Source organism: Helobdella robusta (genome assembly GCF_000326865.2).
Source record: "Helobdella robusta unplaced genomic scaffold HELROscaffold_53, whole genome shotgun sequence".
Lineage (NCBI taxonomy): Eukaryota > Metazoa > Annelida > Clitellata > Rhynchobdellida > Glossiphoniidae > Helobdella > Helobdella robusta.
In genome coordinates this window covers 532,839-547,299 of record NW_008705278.1, presented here as the reverse complement: position 1 = coordinate 547,299, position 14,461 = coordinate 532,839, and the positions used below count along the sequence as shown (strand labels likewise).

Genomic DNA, 14,461 nt, shown 5'->3' with positions numbered 1-14,461 from the left:
TACAGACCACACACGCAACACACACATACAACACACACACACACACACACACACAACACACACACACACACATACACACACACGCATATATACACACGCGTTCCTTTCTGAATCATGTACAATTTTATACGCAAGCCTGCATGCGTTCCTTACATATTCTGCCTGTCCTGTGATGTTCGAATGTCAAATCACCTGTTGGCTGATTAATAATTTAACGTATGAGTAATTGAAAATTTGGTAATAAAATGTTCACGTTGAACGTATATAAATGTTAAGGTGTTATACGAATTCTACCGAATTGTTGGCAATAATCAATTTAAATAAATAAATAGATTATTGCCAACAATTTGGTAGAATTCATACAGTATGATCTTATTTAAATATTCAAGAAGACGTAAATTTATATTCTACATGTCAATGTACATCGATAAAATGTATGCGTGAGTGTGTGTGTGTGTGTGTTTGTATGTGTGAGTTTGTGTGTTTGTATGTGAGAGTTTCTGTATGTGTGTGTGTATGTGTGCATTTGTTTGTCAGAGTTTGTGTATTTGTGTGTGTGTGTGTATATGTGTATTTGTTTGTCAGAGTTTGTATATTTGTATGTGTGTGTGTGTGTGTGTGTGTGTGTGTGTGTGTGTGTGTGTGTGTGTGTGCTAAAGAATACACATGTTGATGACCTAAGTAGATGAGTTCATAACGAGTGCAATATTCCCAAGCATAGGTGATGAGATGAATTTATTAATATTTGGACTTCATATGACATTTATCTACATGTAACATTTTAACGTTTCTCTACTGGGTGCTTAGTTTAAAATATGAATAAAGTTTATATCACGAAATTAAGTAGAGGTCATATTTTCATTGATACGCAATAAGATGTGCCCTTCAAAGTTCAATTAATATCTGTACGTAAATATGCAAGAATCTTATTATAGTATAGGTACGACAGAAAAAAAGTATAATAATAACCTCTAATATTGTAATATTAATAATAAAATTTATAGTAGAAATACATTCATTATATTGTTCGTATTGTATATATATATATATATATATATATATATATAGTATTATATAAGACATATATAGCATGGGTGTATCTGATTATCTAGTTATTTGTTGAAAACAGCGCTCAATATATTAGTTTATAACAATAAAACAAACACACACACACAGACACACACAAAAACACACACAGACACACACGTAGACATATACATAATCGTAAAATTGAACTTTTGATATAATAGTGATAGTAATAATAGTAAATACCTACTTGTGTTTATTAATCCCAAAAACTTTTGAACGTCACGCTCAAAGCAGGCATTCTTTTCATCATAGGCTCAAACTCATGTTCAAGTTTGAGTACATTTGAGATATATTTTTATATACGGACGATTAATTTGAGCGTGTCTGCGTGGTTAAAAATGAATTTAGTGTGTGAATTTTTTTAAAAATTTGACATGGATGTTTAATTTCATATAAATAAATAATTACGTACACTTTGAATAAGTATTTTTATTGATCTAACGATACTAATAAAAAGGTTATACGCAAAATTGTCTCACTTAATTAATTCAATTAATCAATTCTTATCAAAAGTCTACAATACTTTGTTCTTATATAAACAACATTGTGATGAATGTATTAATGTTTACAAATTCTCTAGAGAAATCGATTCGAGATCTATTAGCACGAAAGTAGCAGACTGCTTTGATTGACATTTTGACAACGAAGGTCAACAACAAAATAAAATATTAAATAATTTTTCCAACGGTTACACTGTTGACAACAGCGGTGACAACACATTTACTAAGCCATAAAACACCACCAGCAAGAGTTGAGGAAAACACTTTTACTTCTCTCCGCAAACCAACAACATTAATTTTCTAAAAAAATGAAACGTCCATTGTATAAAAAACTTCTCTACCTTGTCACCATCAACGCTGCTTTGCTGTACTCCATCCAACAGTGGCCTATAAAACTCCTGACAAGTTACTCCAACCAGAATCTCAACTTCATGAATTTCAATGATATTAACGAAAATAATTTGACGGCAATAAAATCCATCAAACGATTTGTAGTTAAGAAAATACTGATTGACACAAATGCACTGGCCTGCTCACATGTTCCTCGACCGTCCATTGAAGATGTTGAGATTACTGAGGGTAGGTGGCAAGTAGACAGGCAAGGTTATGGTTAGTGTTTAAAGTATAGGTTTGTTATTTTTGGTTCAATATCTGTTCGTTTGTTTGCTCGTTTGTGTGTTTGGTTGGTTGTTCGTTTGTCTTTCTGTTTGTTTGTTTGTTTGGCTGTTTGTTTGTTTGTTCGTTTATTTATTTGTGAGTCGATTTTTAAGATACTGTTTGTGGTTATTTAAAATTTGCAAATTATTTTAAACAAGTTATGTATTTGACAAAAATTAATAAGAAACTTGCAATGTTTTTGTGTTGAATTTATTTAAAATGCATTTTAAAACATTTCACGAACAAGGAAGTTTACTAATATAAAAATAATAAATTTTTAAACCAAATCCGAACGCTAACACAATCACGCCATCAAATAGTATGGTATAAGACGTTTTAACTTAACAATATTAACCTCACAAGGGCATGCTTTACCATTTCAGCCAACTAATTAATAATATTTCACCTCAGAATTTGATTAAACATTTAGTAATTTAAAAAAAATATTATGAAATTTTTGTTTTTCATTTCACAGAAAAACTCTACCTATACTCCTCATTTTACGACGACAGGCCTCTAGCTGGCACGCTCCCAACCATTCGAGTATTAACGATGGCCACAAACGGCAAGCGAATGGATGTGTACTGTCACGTCTGGTTTGACGATTATTCAGACGAAGCATTCGTCATCAGAGCCGACGTGCAAGAAACAGGGATGAACTCTTTTATTTATGAATATGTCGGTAGAATCGGAGAGTTCACCATTTCTTGTCAGTTACCGTTCAAGTATTTGCACATCACCGATGATCCGGTTTTAGTTCGGAAACTATATAATTCAAGTTGCGATGAGTTTTTCGATGAGGTTGATAATGAGAATGAGTTGAAAATTGTTCACACTGAGCATGAAAAAACTCTGCTGGTCTGCAACAAGCGTAACATAAATGAAAAGAAACATAAATTCATTCCGAGATATGTGTCGTTAAGTAGGGGAGTACTCTGCAAAACTCCGAAACAACCCAAACAGTCACGAGGATTTAACCATCTCGAAAAAAATTTTTTTTATCATTATCAAAAGCAGCAACACAACCCAACGTCACCCCATCCCGTTAATAATGTCACAAAAACCATCTACCTCACTACGCTTCTGCCGGTTTACTACGACTTCCACGAGGAACCGCTACACGAGTTCTCAATCTGCGTAGCGAACGGACACGACCGATACGAATCCTACCAGTTGCTTGAGTGGTTTGAGTTCTACAAACTTATGGGCGTCAAAGAATTTTATCTCTACAATACAAGTTACATCGGAGTCGAATCTCTCTTCAAGTATTACCAAAGTAAAGGAACATTGCTCATGTCTCAGATACCGCATCCGTTAGGTCTCGAGCCGAGGGATGAGAAAAAGATAGAAAAAATCCGAAACTTGCGAACTATCTCTTTGAACGACTGCATGATGCGCAACATGTACCGGTCCAAGTACTTAGTAGTTGTTGATCACGACGAGTTCATCGTCCCTCGCGGTGACGTCACTAACTTCCACGACCTCCTCTTGAGAGCGGAAAAAAGAGCAAAGGAACGGGACAGGCCGGTAATGTCTTACGGATTTTTAAACACGTACTTCTTCCTGTCGTTTAAGCCGGATAAATACAAATCAAATAATTTCCGAACATTTCGATTTTTATACCGAACCATATCATTGCCGCCATATACAGCCTCAAAGTCAATATTAAGTCCACTGTATTGCTTCAATCTTATGAACCATTATTGCTACACGAGGCTGCCTTTATACAATGGGTCTATTTCAATTTTCGTCTCAGAAGACCTGGCCCTCAGTCAACATTATAGATTCTGTGGGAAGTTTTATCTATTTGAGACTTGTACTCAATTGCATAATACAAAAATGAGAGACGAGACCATGTTGAAGTTTGAGAAAGTCATTAGAGAAAATGTTTACAAAGTTGCTGCAATGCTTGAATGATTGAAAGTTATTGAAATAATCTACAAAGTTGAACATTCTTGTTTATCTAATTTGATATTTTTGCGTGTGAATAACATTTTGTGATAATAACATTTGCGTGTAAATAACATTTTGTATAAATTTATTTATTTTGTCATAGCCCGTGTTTCTTCTGTTTCTACTATGTTTAAACCGTTAATAATGATGAAAATTAAAATAAAACATACTAAATATTATGATTGGCTGTAAAAATCTAGCCAAAACAAATAAAATTTAATTTAATCAAACAAATAAAATTAGGTTTAGTGATTTCAAATTTTTAAATATATTGTTTGGTGTTAGAACAACTCAAAATGTATTAAAACATAAATTAGGCCACTGAATTTAATAAGTTTAAAGCGACTGGTTATAATTTTTTAATTATCGCGATACGATTACTCATGTGATGTCATAGATTGAATAAAAAATTGATTGATCACAATTTTTATTGAAAAAAAATCATTACGAACTAAGAATTCTACAATGCAAGCCACAAACACCCTGTTTTTAATCGAAAATTTGATAAATCAGTCAAGTTCATCGGTTGCCTAAAAACAAATAACATTACAAAAGCATCCATCAAAATTATAAATTATGCAGTTTTATAGAGTGTTTAATAGAATTCAAATGTGAAATCTGATGAGAAAATTGAAATGTGCAGGTTTTAGAACGAAATATCAACATTCTATGAGATGCATTAAAATCGTTCTTTGTAAAATGTTTAAAATTGTTTTATATAGTGTATTAAATGAATTAAGAATAAATTGTTTAAAATAAGTTTTGATCTAATGTTTTTTAATATAAATTTAGAATTTTACCTTTAAACGTGTTTATCAAAATTAGTTATTGGTGTCATAATTTTAAAATCTCTTCAAAGATTCCCAACGTAATGGTAGGTAGCATTCCAGAACGTCCAAGTCCGGCTGGAGACCAAATTCACAAGTGGGAATCCATTCCTGTGGCTGTTCAGTTGACAGATCTTCAGCTGGTAGTTGAAATTGAATGAGTCACATCCAAATTCCCCAAGCTGAATGCACTGACCGACACAAAAAGCCGGCTTGACAGCTGAAAATTCCATGAATGTGTTATTTAACAATTTCAGGCTTTTTGCCAGAGTCCATATTCTTTCTGTTAAGAAATGATAATTTATATAATTATTGACATAAATGAAAATAAACTCTTCCTTCCTAGCATAAGCGTTTATTAAAATTTTTAAATAGACAAAGCGCAATCAAGACATTTAATCTGTTGATAATTCATTAAAAATTGTTAACGTTTATGAGGCAGAACCATTTCTTCCTGTGGCTCATAAGCCTCCAACTCACAAACAGCAAAATATCCATTGCCAGCTCCAATGGCCTGTTGAAGAATGACGTAACGATAGGCTGGGAGGTTGGCGTTGCATTGGAGGGTGACCCTGGAAGCGATAGGAACATTGCCTGGGTATCTGTTACACAAGGGGTATCTGCCTCTTACTGGAATGGCATCAAGTGCACTAATATCGGTCAAACCGATGATGAAATTGGACGTGCGCGATGAAACTGTGGGCGGTATAAGGAGTGTTGTAAGGGGTGGTATTAATGGTGTTATTATTTGTTTCAAATGAATTTTAACTAATAATATAAAAGTTTGATGCGGAGAAATTATTTAGCATTGAATATGTTGTTATTTATAAAATTAGTTAACGTTTTTACAAGTTAATCAAAGGATCAATATTTATTGTAGTAAAAGAGGAAAATTGTTACATGATCTATAATTTTGCAACTTATTAGACAAACTTCATTGAATATAAATGAGGGGGAAAATAAAATTATTTGTTTAAGAAAATGTTTTTTTGTCTCTTAAGAAACATCGTCCGAACGAGAATGGCACGTACTCAAAATCAACTGCCTGAGTTGCAATAATTTCAGCAAACGTGAATTTTAAATTTTATTTTATTATCTTTTCTAAATTTTATTTATTTTATTATTTTATATTTCAATTTAAAAATTTAACCTGAAGCAGTAAAGGTATCCCTACTGATAAGTGCAACGTAATCGATGTAGCGGTCATCCTGCATGTCTACTTGCATCCAGTTCTGCGCGAAACCTTGCTCATTGGAGTGCGCGCAGTGGCCGTGGTAAATGTTGGGATCTCTGTTCCCATCAACAAGGTAATCAGCCTTCAGAGAGTAATTTGATTTCGTGATGAGGTTGTATCCGAAGTAAGAAGAACTCATTGTAGCATTTTTGAAGAGCAGTAGGTTTGTCCTTTTGGCTAAAACTAGATGAAATAGTTTCGAAATTTTGACAGAATATTTGTTACTAACACTCAAATAAGATTGTTATAAACTATTACAAACTGAAAAATTTTTTAAATTTAAAAAAGTAGCAATATGAATTATATTGTCAATTGACCTTCGGCATAGTGGCCTTCAACGACCGCCTCACAGATTGTCATGTTGACGTCAGATGAGTTGCTCTGGTCAATGCTGATGTACCTAGTCGCATGTTCTGTAGCATTCGGACACTGGAATGTAACGCTGACGCTGGTCACTTGACTGGTCAGATTGCTGCATGAGACGTTCGTTTTGTAATAGGATTCCTTCAAATTGACCATCAGAACATCTGATTACATGAAAGGTTAACACTGTCAATAACGATTCAACATAACCTGAACTCAAAATTTTTAATGAACAGAGTCAGTAGTGAATAAGGCAAGAACTAAAATGCAAGAACTAAATTAGACCCAACTCCTTTCAAGTTTTCCAAGAACACGAACGGTATCCACCCTGTAGAGCCATATGAGGTCGATTTGAATCCATTGGTAGCCCGAAGTTTGGGAAACATAACAGAATGGAAAACTACTGACACCATCAACCACTAACGAACCATTGTATGAATCTGTTGACGGGCTTCCATTTACCATCTTCCAAAATGCCACGTTCTCTTGACCTGCGGTTAAATGACTGCATTTGTAATGTAACAAAATTGTTAATAATAATGTTATAAACATCACGACAGCAGAACTCCGAAAAAAATTTGCCTGCAAAAAGATAGGACAAATTATATTTTGACACATGCAAACATGATTACATATATTTATAAATCTAATAGATTCATGCATGTATAAATATAACTGTATAAATTTTGATACTTGACAATGATCTCAACTTTTCGTATATTCAATCATTTAACTTTCTTTTTTTGCTTTGCAAACGTCAATCAGAAACTTCCACAATACTGAGTGCCAAATTATTTCCAGGCATGTCATAATAGAATGACAAATGCTGTTTATTGTCAACAAGATGCACATGAACAATAGAGTAATTTGCAACAAAATGGAATTTTTTTTATAAAAATCGACTTAAGTGTAGTAGAATGTTAAATGGATTTATTATTAATGTTATATTAATGTTAGCATTGTTGTTGTTGATATTATTGATTAAAAATTTTTACTTGTTGTAAGTAGTGAAATGTTTTGCTAGGAATTAATTTCTCCAAATATAATTAGTAAGCATGCTTTTGCAGAAATACAAAAATTACATTTTTATTTTTTTTTGTTATTCTGTAATTTTCCACAAATGATTTTTTTTAAAAACTTTCTAATATCTGTTTCTCCCAAGTTTAATATCATTTCATGTTAAATTAACTGGTAAAATTAACTTTAAAAAACTTAAATCACAACATGATACCTAACGGTGACGTTTAGACATTTTAAAACTTGGCTATTAATTTTCAGATACAAATTTTTAGACACGCAGGCAAAAATTTCTCACAGTGAAAATTTTGTAGTGTCTGTGAAAAAACTATCATGCGGATTGTTATGTTTCTTACATATGCAACAGAGTTTTAGTCATCTTCTAAACTAGGAGTAATAAGAAATAATGGTTGAATCAAAAAATTTGGCCTTTTATTAACCAATACAGTTTTCGACCTAGCATCATTGGATCAGAAATTTATCTTGAATTGAGCAGTTTATGTTTAGAACTAAGGTTTTATGAAAGAAAATCCAGGTACCTAGCTACTGTCGGTTAAAAAAATTTGTAACTTTTCTCGCACTGAATAACTTGTAGTGGTATTTCAACATCAAGCAACTTCATTTGTGAAAATTTTCAAATTATAAAACCTTGCTTATGATTGTATGATATTAAAAGACAATTTTTGGCAAAATACATCTTCCATTGTTAAAACTTCAACCCTTTCTACGATTAAAAAGCATTTAATACAGATATAAAAATATACACTACTCTTAAAATTAATCTACCAATGTGAAAATTTCCAAAAAATTAAAACTGGACACACACGGTTGAAACTATGCAAATATCAATCCATAGAAACTGTGCCGCCATCGTTCACAAGGACTAACAAACACACTAACGTCTGTAGATTTTGTTTTGAAATGTCGGCTCACAAGCAAACACTTGTAAAAAATTAAAATCCCAAAATACACAAACACACACACTCCCTTTCACTAAGACACGCGCACACACACATGCTATGCATCACGTACATATTCAGAGATGTATGCATTTCTTTCTGAAAATTTTTCTGGTAACTGAATGGAAAGCAAACCGTCAAACTAACCCACTGTTTACACAATTCTTTGGAGAATTTGAAATACAAGCAAATACCATGGTTACTAGTAATCATGCGAATCCACACGTACACGGACATACACATACACACAAACATACACAAATACACATACACACAAATATATATATATGTATATATATATATATATATATATATATATAAAATCCTGAAAACGCACTTTATTTGTTAATAATTAGTTTAAATGTAATGTGAGTGATATGGAACAAACATTTACCTAAATTTAATTAATATAGTAATTTATTAAAATTTAATAAAACCATTTTACTTTTTTACATTCTAACCTGGAAATGGTCAACATCAAATTACTGACCAGTCTGACGTTCTTAGTAGTGGTGTCTGACGGACGAACTGCAAAATTTTCTAAGGATGTCGGTTTTTGTGACTCGGCTGATGAAGCATTTACTACCACAAATAGTAGTTTCAGTGGTAGTAGTGGTAGTCGTAGAAGTGGTAACTGTAGTAGCGGTAGTAGCGATAGTAGCAGTAAGTTGAAAGCTTTAAATTACAAATTAGAGCGTGCTGATTTGAGTAACGAAATTCCGGCCGGTAAGATTTATTTGTTCTTGTTTATCTATGAATTTTTGCACAACTGTTTTTATTTTTTCAAATTTATTTTAAGACGAGGAAAGATTCTTTGCTGTTAAAATGTTAATTAATTGTCTAATTAAAACGAATTGATATATTTAAAAAAGAAATAGTTTTATACCATCAATTTAATTTTAATAAAAACAAAGTATTTAGAAACTCGGCAAGCGAAAAAATTCCACAAATTCACCGCAATACTTACAGCGTCTGTGTTTATAGATAGAGACTAATAATTTCTAATAAGGATTCTTTTTTTTGAAGATTTTAACGGCACTGCAGCTCCAGAGATGGTGCTATAATTAATAACGATTCTATTAAATAATGTTACTCAAATACTAATGAAAAAATTTTCATTTCTAGTCGTCAGGTGTTCCTGGATTTGCACAAACTTTAATTACTCATCACTGTCGTCATCGTCATCCTTGACATCATCACTGTTTCCCTCTGCGTTGTTTCCACCGGTGCTATCATTACTAACATCGCTACTGTCATCTTCATCTTCTTCCTCCTCATCTTCGTCCTCATCATCGTCCTGTTCCTCATTCAAGTACGTTGAAAAGTCAAACGAATGCGTGTTTTATTTTGGACAGGATTATCAAAATCTGAAGAACGCCAAAAATGAATCGTCGTCATCATCAACATTTCCACCATTATCATTATCTTCTTTTACATCACCTTCCCCATCGTCATCATCATCGTCGTCGTCATCATCATCTTCATGCTGCTCATACTTCGAGTTGATCCTGGAAAATTCAAATAATTACAACAATGTTGCTACTGACCGAAGTGAAGGAAACCCCATCCTTGCAATTGCAACTGTTACTAGTATTAATAAAACAACAACAACAACAACTACTACTACTACTACTACTACTACTACTACTACTACTACTACTACTACTACTACTACTACTACTATTACTAAAAATTTTTCAACTGTTTCCACTACAATTTTAACCCCTTCCACAACTACTATTGCAACTATTTTAACGAAAAAAATTTTATTCACAACTACTCTCAAAACTACATCACTGGCAATGCCGATAACAATAGCTGATTCAACCAAGTCTATATTCGGAACAAGCCCTCCATATGGTGTAGTTGAAAAAGTTACTCCAACCAAAAAATTAACCGTCACATCGTCTGGTTCATCATCGTCAACTGATAGAAATAAAATCAAAAAGGATGAAGACGATGATGAGGAAGACGACGATGATGACGATTTGCCTAAGAACCTTGATGAAAATTTACGTAAATTCTGTGAGATGTGTGTTAATGAAAGAGAAAGTTGCGATCCAGTACCGCTAGTTGTGAAGAATCTAAGCCAGATGAATGAGTGCATCGTATGTAAACCAAGAAAATCAAAAAAACCTAAATCATATTGTAAATGTAAATTTGTGCAGAATAGCCAAGGCAAATCATCAAAAGACAGTCGTAATAAGCTAAAAAAAATTGACAAGTTTAAGTGCGTTCAATAATTAACTATGGTAGTTGTTTGTTATCAGTTATGGTTGTGATATCAACATTGACCTTTTTATCCCCACCATCATCGTCTTGATAGCTATCATAGTCTTCATCTTATATTGTTAGCATATCCATCGTCGCTTTCGTCATCGTTCTAATCATCCTCATCATAGTCATCTTCAAAGTCAACTACTATAGATATTTTCATATTTATCATTGTTGTCACGCACAATATTAATCCTGTGTACTTAATTTTCTGTCCTGTATTTTGGTGAAGATGAATTAAATTTAAACGAACTCGATTGATCAAGCGATCGATTAAATTTATTGTATATATGCACCGCAGAATGACTAATCATCTTTTCATAAATAACTCCTTAACGTTTGCCGTTTATTAACAATAAAATTTTACTCTTGAATTCGAAATTTAATGAACTTGTAATGTTTGAATTAAAATATGCCAGAAAGTATGTTTATTAATAACATAGAATTGAACTGAGCTCTAGATTTATTGAAGTATGAATCCAATGATTGGACATTAGATGGAGTCTGTAGAGTTGTGCTTGCTTAGGTGCCCAAAAGTTCATCAATGTGTGATTGTGTGAATTTATTTTTCACTTTAATGTCTCCAAAATTGGTAAATGGAATTGGGAAAAATTGCACTCGAAAATTGATCCATAAACAACAGAATTAATTATTAATTTAGGTTTACCTGATCGCCATTTAGCAAGAACAAATTTTTTTATTTAAATGTAACACAAAACACATAAAACACATAAAACATTTTAACATTTCAACACGATGCTTATCTTTAAAAATTAATTAAAATATTTGCGCGCAAGTGCTTTTTTGTTAGAGAATCACCAATCCAAATGTTGTCAAACCGCGGTTTGATGGTCAGTTTTTCCAGTAAACTCAGAGACCTACCTTTCAATGAACGATAGGCGGTTAGCACGCATCGAACAAATAGTGGCAAACATTGTATCCGTCACAATGAAGGTTGTACCTATTAAACCTTCAGGTACATTCAATGATATGCTGACCAAACTCGTATCAGGCAAACAAAACACTAATGAAAGAATAAAAACTGATGAGTGTAAAACTAGAGTACATGTGCACTAGCATGTACACTGAAATACACAGACATATTTAAACATAGTTTATAAATCATTTGTTTTGAAATATACGGTTTGATTGACAAACCGCGCAAATTAAAATGTCAAGAACGCTATGCTAAATTGCCGATGTTTTGCTGAAAGCAGCAATTAAATCGTCCGCTTTGTGCATATTTAAATGCTCCGTTCACGATTCAAAATGTTCCACAGTGAAATGACGTTGAATGGTATATACTACATTTAGAAAAAATCGTTTTAAACTGTTTTTTTAAATTAATTTTTCATATTAAACACCAGGTATTTCAGTGTCCAGTCATATTCCTGGAGAAGATTTTTTCAAAATATGAAGTTTTCGGATTCCAATTTTTCGGTCAAGATGACCAGTCTGAATCTGATCACGTTTGTAACGTGCATTTCATACAGCGTTTCAGAAAAATTCAAACCAATATTCAACTCGTATGGTCTGAGAGGATGTGTGGTAGATGCTGCAGATGAGCGACTTGTTTACTCTTACGATTCCCTCATCAAATGTGTCGCCATGTGTTCAGCGATGGATGGTTGTGTCGGAAGCAACTACCATCGCGACACGAAAACTTGTCAGCTGTTCTACGATAGGACTGATGTTACAATCAAACACGATTCTACGAACATGTGTGCATTTTTTGAGGTGAGTTACTCAACTAATTCGCTAATATTATAAAAAGTAATTCGTTTTTAGAATTTTTAATTTAGGAAAATAAACTTAAAAATATTGAATGAGTGTAACTTTTTTGTCAATAAATTTCACATTTTTGGTACATCAGAAGAAGACCAGTCAGATTATTCTACACAAAGGTCACAAGCCAATTTACTTTATTAATAATGTATCAGTTATTTTAAGTATTTGTCACTTTAAATATATATTTTCCCAAGATTTTTCTTATTTTTATAAATTTATTTTATAAAGTTTTAAACAAATAAATTAAATCTTTCTTAACTTAATCCATAAATTCTAAATTAAAATTAACGAATGATTCTGTCACAGAACTGCTTTCAAGATACATCGGTTGTTTTGTAGACAAGATGAATACGGATCCCAGAGATCTAACGTATTATGCATTATACACCAACACCATGACGATATCATTTTGTAGCCATGTCTGCTTTGGTTTCAATTACTCCTTCTTTGGACTCCAGGTAAATATTTTTACCGACAAAATTTCCGACTAATTTTTATAAATAAAAATTTTTTGAAATCTGAATATCGGTCATCGAACTTATTACAGAGTTACAGAGAATGTTATTGCTCGCATTCGTACGGAAGATATGGAGTAAGTGATAAATGTAACTTTAATTGCGATGGCGACCAAAGTGAAATTTGTGGTGGACCTCTTGCGAATAGCGTTTACACTGGTATTAAATTTAATTCTTCAACTTGTGTTCTCTATTGCACAACTCCGACAAAAGCTTACATGACATTCTAACTAATCTTTTAATTGAACACGAAACGACTTACATAGACATTATGTATGCACTCGCAAAGCACCACATCATAAGCGCATGAAGTATGATAGTCTTTGAGTTTCGGACAATCTGTATTCGAACCAAGCCATTGTAACATTTGGATTTTAGAATTAATCATCTATAAAACTTTGAACGTTTCATCCTACAGTTTGTGATAGAGGAATGTATGGGCTGAATTGTAACATCAAATGCCCACCTGGTCCACAATGTTTGTGTAATCGTTTGAACGGCACATTGATTTGAATTTCAAACAAACAATAATCTGAATTATTTTGACAAAAACAAAAAATTTTCTAATTTTTTTTTTAACAATTTAATTTCCGTCTATCCAGCTTCAATTAAAAAAGGTCGGATTAAAACGGTAGTATACTTTAAGCTATTGTAGCCTACAGGCTTTCAAGCGTTAAGTCTCGTCCTAATGACCTTTTCTCTATTTTATTTTTTGTTAATTCAATAGTGGCTTGAAAATGCTATGCAATTTTATGATTAAGTATTTTTGCTTAGAAACTTTTCAAATGAATTACATCTAACAATGAACTTGTTTTACTTTCCTACAATATTCGAATAAAATTTTATAGAAGAGTGTCAATGTTTTCATAAAAATCGTTAAAGAAATTTTACACTGAAAACTTCCGTTTCAATTTTTAAAACTTCACTTTATATATAAAAACCTGAGAAATTTTACTCAAGTTAGTTAATGATAAACATTTACAACCAATTCTTTTTCATAAACGTATTTTTTTAAATGTCATTATTGAAATATTGGTTAAGTGGATAAGCTACCCTTGGTTTTATATCTGAATTGTTATTAAAAAATGAAATAAATGGCAACCGAGAATACGATACATCTATCATCACAATGATACATAGGCTTTTTGGCTGATGGCAGTGTTAAGATACTACCATCTAACACGCAAAGTGTATCTCCAAATTTTTCGTAATATTAGGTATAAAGAATTTTCACAGATGGCATAGATCAAGCAAAATTTCAATCATTTTGCCATTTTAAGCATTA

The 14,461-nt window shown here is 32.4% G+C and overlaps 4 protein-coding genes across 4 annotated transcripts; 3 read left to right on the top strand and 1 right to left on the bottom strand.

The window, feature by feature from the left end:
• Window positions 1–1,897: 1,897 nt before the first annotated feature.
• HELRODRAFT_179276 (hypothetical protein) lies at window positions 1,898–4,163 on the top strand (the record flags this gene model as incomplete). The annotated part of the gene is made up of 2 exons (XM_009028124.1): window positions 1,898–2,198; window positions 2,722–4,163. The coding sequence occupies 2 exons, from the start codon at window positions 1,898–1,900 to the stop codon at window positions 4,161–4,163; spliced, it is 1,743 nt and encodes a 580-aa protein (XP_009026372.1).
• Window positions 4,164–5,052: 889 nt separating this feature from the next.
• HELRODRAFT_179275 (hypothetical protein) lies at window positions 5,053–8,796 on the bottom strand (the record flags this gene model as incomplete). Its single annotated transcript, XM_009028123.1, has 6 exons — window positions 5,053–5,309; window positions 5,456–5,722; window positions 6,177–6,443; window positions 6,578–6,787; window positions 6,914–7,128; window positions 8,747–8,796. The coding sequence occupies 6 exons, from the start codon at window positions 8,794–8,796 to the stop codon at window positions 5,053–5,055; spliced, it is 1,266 nt and encodes a 421-aa protein (XP_009026371.1).
• A 270-nt stretch (window positions 8,797–9,066) lies between these two features.
• On the top strand, window positions 9,067–10,842 carry HELRODRAFT_179274 (hypothetical protein; the record flags this gene model as incomplete). The annotated part of the gene is made up of 2 exons (XM_009028122.1): window positions 9,067–9,325; window positions 9,725–10,842. 2 exons carry the CDS (start codon window positions 9,067–9,069, stop codon window positions 10,840–10,842), a joined length of 1,377 nt encoding a protein of 458 aa, XP_009026370.1.
• Window positions 10,843–12,319: 1,477 nt separating this feature from the next.
• Window positions 12,320–14,022, top strand: HELRODRAFT_193526 (hypothetical protein; the record flags this gene model as incomplete). The annotated part of the gene is made up of 5 exons (XM_009028121.1): window positions 12,320–12,610; window positions 12,747–12,777; window positions 12,968–13,119; window positions 13,209–13,335; window positions 13,595–14,022. 5 exons carry the CDS (start codon window positions 12,320–12,322, stop codon window positions 13,687–13,689), a joined length of 696 nt encoding a protein of 231 aa, XP_009026369.1. The 3' UTR covers window positions 13,690–14,022.
• Between the last annotated feature and the right edge of the window lie 439 nt (window positions 14,023–14,461).